General features: G+C 36.0%; 1 protein-coding gene across 1 annotated transcript; it reads right to left on the bottom strand.

Moving 5' to 3' along the window:
- Nucleotides 1–1,038: 1,038 nt before the first annotated feature.
- Nucleotides 1,039–4,704, bottom strand: LOC111208463 (phospholipase ABHD3-like). Its single transcript, XM_022707447.2, has 14 exons — nucleotides 4,336–4,704; nucleotides 4,170–4,259; nucleotides 4,037–4,098; nucleotides 3,857–3,960; nucleotides 3,677–3,766; nucleotides 3,283–3,405; nucleotides 3,103–3,180; nucleotides 2,744–2,829; nucleotides 2,609–2,657; nucleotides 2,465–2,521; nucleotides 2,244–2,374; nucleotides 1,732–1,815; nucleotides 1,567–1,636; nucleotides 1,039–1,480 (listed from the first exon to the last, which is right to left on the bottom strand). Exons 1-14 carry the CDS (start codon nucleotides 4,569–4,571, stop codon nucleotides 1,115–1,117), a joined length of 1,626 nt encoding a protein of 541 aa, XP_022563168.1. The 5' UTR covers nucleotides 4,572–4,704; the 3' UTR covers nucleotides 1,039–1,114.
- Nucleotides 4,705–4,944: the final 240 nt, after the last annotated feature.

Here is a 4,944-nt window from a genome sequence, read left to right as displayed (position 1 = left end):
GATCGTAGATTCTTTTTCTCCATAGACCTATAGTAAATTATCTAAATAATGGGTACGTATAAATTTTTTTATTTATAATAACAAAAGCTAAGTGGTGCATATAAAATTTATTTAAGAAATAGCCCAAATTAAAAATGCAACAAAGTAGGAAAAAAAGAAAAATTGGTATATATACCATCAAAAATTAAAGGAAAATTAAATACAAAGTAAAACATATTCACATATTAATAAATAGTTACAAATAAAAATTTAAATTTATATTCCGCGCGTAGCGCGGATAAAAGATATAGTATTAGTAAAATTACATAACCACGTCCAAAACAATAGTGGAGTTTTATTAAAGTGTATTTTATGTCAAGAATTGTTTTATATCGTGTGTCTGTTTGTTTGTGCCTTTTTTCTTAAAAAAAAGATAATAGTTATGTCCTCTTAATGTTTTTTTTTTTATATTATATTTTTATTTATATATCAGTATAACAGTATTGAATTTTTTTGTCATCCAATTTAAACTTTGTTATGGTTGAGTTTCAAATCTTGGCAAAGACACCATATCAGTATTGAAGTATAATTTTATATTTAAGTATTTAAGTAACTTGTTCTTTATAATTATGTTTTAAAGTTAAATCATTATATACATATTAAACAAAAAAAATAAAATAATATTTTATTATTAATTATATAGCATGGGCCTAGATTTAAATGCATTAAAAAGTTGAGGTAAGTTTTGTTTTGTTTGTTTGAAAGGTACAAAACAAAACTGAGGAATAGGCCGCAGAGGAAGCGTACGAGGAAGTGAACTTCAGAGAAAGAGGCATGGTAGAAGAAGAAGAAAGCAGAGAGTAAGACAATGATGGAGGAAGCGGAAGCAAAGCTTAGGGTACAAGTGATAAGGAATGGTACAAGTGATAAGGAATAAAGAGGTAAAGAAATAGCTTCTTTTGCTTTTCATTCTCTTCTCCCTTTTGATGTAACCATTTTGGAATGATACTGACGTTTTTACTGCTGAGGTAGAAAGTCCTGTAAGAGCTCTGTATAGTCTTAATGGCAAATGGCCTATTGCAGCCTTATTTATCAAGTACATTGCAATGAAATACAATCATTGACTGTTATGATTCTAATTTTTTATGAGCCTTCTGAATCTTTTCTTGATTGATAACAAAAGCGCAGGTCCTAGAAGTGGCCATGTCGAGATTATAGCAATGTAAGCTAATAGCCATACCGATTTCCTGCTGTATCTTGAAAGCTGATCCACTCTATTCATTAAAGGACCGATTAAACTGTTATAACCTTGACGAGTGTTGTCTTTATGTAGATGATAACTTGTCTTTCCAATTTGAGCACTATCCTCTTCTTCTGCATTAGCTCTTGTTGTTTCCACTTCACTTGCTGCTGCTGCTGCAACAAGCCCGTCTTCTCCAGTTTCCAGAATATATGGTCCCTGATCAATCGAAGATTCCAATGGTTCCGGGATGATCTGCGTCTGAAAATATAATATAATGAATATCTTGAAAGAGGCTGAGTGTGGATCATGTCATGCTAATGGACTAAAAGTAAATTCCCTTGTACCTTTTGTCTTCGGTCTGCATAAGGGCTGGAGAGAAGCACTTCAAAATATTCTTGCACGGCCCTAACCCACCTATACATAACAGTTTTACACATTTTATCTTCCCTCCTAAGGAGAGAAGTCTTTGTGGATAGAGTGTGAGATAATTACGCAGAATGATTAATTACCACATGCTTGTTGCTGTAATTCCTTCATAATAAGCAAGATGACCACCATGAGTTGTGGTTGCCAGAACTATGTTTTTGTTTCCCCTGCAACAGTTGAGATCTTGGAACATAAGTTTCATTACACATGCAACAGAAATACACAACCAAGAAACTCATCAATTTTCTCCTAGAATGCCCAATGCCGTTCGCTTACTAATTTAGCCACACTGACGGAACAGAGAAACTCTGTTTTTTTCAGAATTCACCAACTCAATTTGGCAACGGTAATCTTGTCAAATCTTATCCAAGAGCCAAACCAAATCTGAATAACTTCTAGGGCCCAAAAACCAATCCCCCAAATACTATGATACCTTCACATGCAGTTAATTAAAGTCCATTGTACTAATTGTTCCCTCTTAACTATTTTCTGAATGAATCCTTTAAAAGACTTATCAGTGACCCTAAGTGAAGAAGAACCAGAGGAATGATGCCTATTAATAGTGATGACAGAGTAAAAGCAAATAGATTCTTACCTACATTCGTCCCAGGGAATAGCTTCCCTAGTACAAACTGGATCATCCAAAGCACTGATGCAAAGGAGCGGAACACCGACATTTCCCACAAACTGCGCACTGCTCGAATGTCTATAGTATGCATCAGTTGTCTGCAAGAAAGATTGGATGTTCTACTGGTTTAGTGGAAGGAGAGGATATATAAACAAAGGATACCTAGAAATATGCAACGAAAACTGTACCTCGAATTTGGCTACAAGTCTGGTGGCGTAGTTGTCAAACTCTCGAACCGAACGTGACTAAAAACAACAAGACACAAAAAGGAACGAATCTTTTAAGTCAATTAACTTGATTAGGTCATATAAATCAAATATCAAATAATCTACCTTCTTAATGCCTTCCCAATCGGCTATCCGAGAAATGATGGAGTGGTGCCTGCGGGTACAACCATGTGCAATGAACATAAAGACAAGACTAAAGAGAGATGAAGGTAGGTACAAGACAAGAATATTTAGACATACAGTTGTGCATAGCCTTGTAGACCAACAGTAAGAACTCTGTCATAGAGTTTTTGCACGAGTTTACGGTTGATGAATCGATCACATATCTGCAGAAAATATTAATTTTAAACAGTAAGGCATGGTAGAGCAAGAATTCGTAGAGTGGAGGAATATTACAAGACAAAATTTATATATAAGAATGAACCCAAAAATAGAAAGTGAAATGAAGAGAAACATCAACAAAAGCGAGTAGGTAAAGAAACCCAACCATGTTTTTCAGAAGTACTAAAGTGACCCAATGATAATGATTTGAAACGGAAATAATATTCGTGAAATAAAGAGAGACGTTATTTCAGTATCACACAATGTCAGTTACTGACCAAAAGATCCCAAGGAGAGCACACAGCAGTAGCTCCAACAAGAGGTGTATCAGTGCCATCTTCCCCAAGATATTTTACCTGGATGAGGTTGCAATTAAAAGAGTAAGGATACCCAAACGTTAAGCCAATAAGAACAAACAATGGTCGTTGCAAGACAAAGGATATAGAGAGGCAAAATACCAGGACGTTGGCACCGATGCTTGTTCCAACAGCAAACAAAGGAGCCTCTGGGAACTGAGAATGTATGTGATCAATTACTTTCCGAAGATCTTCTGTCCATCCAGCATTGTAGACGCAGTCAGACTGATTAATGATTCGAAGATTCAGTCAGTCAATCATATGTTTCCCAATCCACAAGCATAATTAAAACCGTTTAATAATGTAAAGCCATATGACATGTTTCTTCCACCATGTTTAATACGAACTTGATTGCAAGATTGTTGGTCACATAGAGAAAGAGTATGATCATGAATATCATGAGGAACTTGTGAATCGAGTTAATTAATACCCATAACCACAAATATTACCTAGATACAAGAAAAAGAAGAATCAAAATAAATACAAAGAAACTCACAGTTAAAGAAATGCCTCCAAGACCACGGTGGTTGCTCACAACAACATTCCATCCTTCCTTTGCCAGTCTAAAGGCAAGATGTTTAATATACTATGAAAAAGGAATAAAAAAAAAGGTTTCAAGTAAGCAAAAGCAACCCATTAAGGAAGAATGTAGAGAGGAAAGGTAAAACAAGAATACAGCAGCAGTAGAATCACTAGTGAGGCCTGGAACCACAATAGCAATTGGAGTCCTATCATTTCCTGGAGTTGAGCCGTTGACCACTTGAGATATGCCTTCCACGACTGTGCATGATAAAAAAAATTACTTCAGGCAGAAAGAGCTAAGAGGGAATCAAAATCTCGAAACAGCACAATGTACCATCAGAATGCATTAACCAGTCCAAAGCAATAGTGCCACCATCTGTTGCTTGAAAGAGATTTCTGACACAACACAGGGAAAAAAATGTAATAAGGAACACATTAACAAGATGTGAACAAGCAAAAGCGCTCACCGCTTATAGCAGAAAGGAGGTGAGTTTCCGAAAAGGCTAAGAAAGGCCGTTTGAAGATGAGGGCTTGAAAGCCAGATGGTAGGAAAGTAGCTGCAAAATCGAAATGTACATAAGAAAGAGGCGTTTCTTTCTTTCCTTTTGAAGATTGGATAAAGACGAAGATTACCGTCCGTGAAGGAGGCGACACTTGGAGACGATAAACTGGCACAAGTCGGAGTTGGGATTGAAGGTGAGCGAAATAGGATCTGATCTGGGGAAATGAATCTCGAGGAACAAGTAGAGGAAGAGTAAGATTGCCAAGAAGAGGAAGAAGAGATAGTGAAAGAATGGGATGAGACAGAGAGATTTGAAGAGGATGAGGTAAGGAGAGACCAATTCCTCCTCTGTGATTGTACAGTTCATTGTGGGAATCAAAAGCGATACTTTTTCTTTCGTATGTTGCAGAAAAGTGGGATATCTGATTATTACACCCAATAAGTTAGTGTGTGGAGGAGACGAACGACTTTTGTTTGAACTTTGCGGATCATTTTTCCATATGGCTCTCAAATGAGCAAAATTTTCTAATATAGACACTAATCTTAGTTGGTCCTCATGACATTTTTTTTTGTTACAACCCAAAATAATCTATATGGCTTTTCAGCATTTCACAATCACTCGAAAGGCCATATAGATTATTTTAGATAGGAAAGAAAGCAGGAAGAACAGCTCTTAGATGTCGCTTAGACAAAGCTATTGGAAATAAAAACTCGCATGAGAAATTTTCTCATTCTTCTGT

This window comes from Brassica napus, chromosome C9 (genome assembly GCF_020379485.1).
Source record: "Brassica napus cultivar Da-Ae chromosome C9, Da-Ae, whole genome shotgun sequence".
Taxonomy (NCBI): Eukaryota; Viridiplantae; Streptophyta; class Magnoliopsida; order Brassicales; family Brassicaceae; genus Brassica; species Brassica napus.
The sequence above is the reverse complement of the archived record's forward strand: the minus strand, read 5'-3'. Positions and strand labels throughout refer to the sequence as shown.

What these genes read in the sequence shown, in the direction of transcription:
- LOC111208463 (XM_022707447.2), bottom strand. Translation starts at nt 4,571, where the DNA reads ATGAACTGTACAATCACAGAGGAGGAATTGGTCTCTCCTTACCTCATC. An exon ending in CCTCCTTTCTGCTATAAGCG is followed by an intron (nt 4,099 to 4,169) that starts GTGAGCGCTTTT and finishes GTGTTGTGTCAG; the next exon opens with AAATCTCTTTCAAGCAACAG. An exon ending in CTGGTTAATGCATTCTGATG is followed by an intron (nt 3,961 to 4,036) that starts GTACATTGTGCT and finishes TATCATGCACAG; the next exon opens with TCGTGGAAGGCATATCTCAA.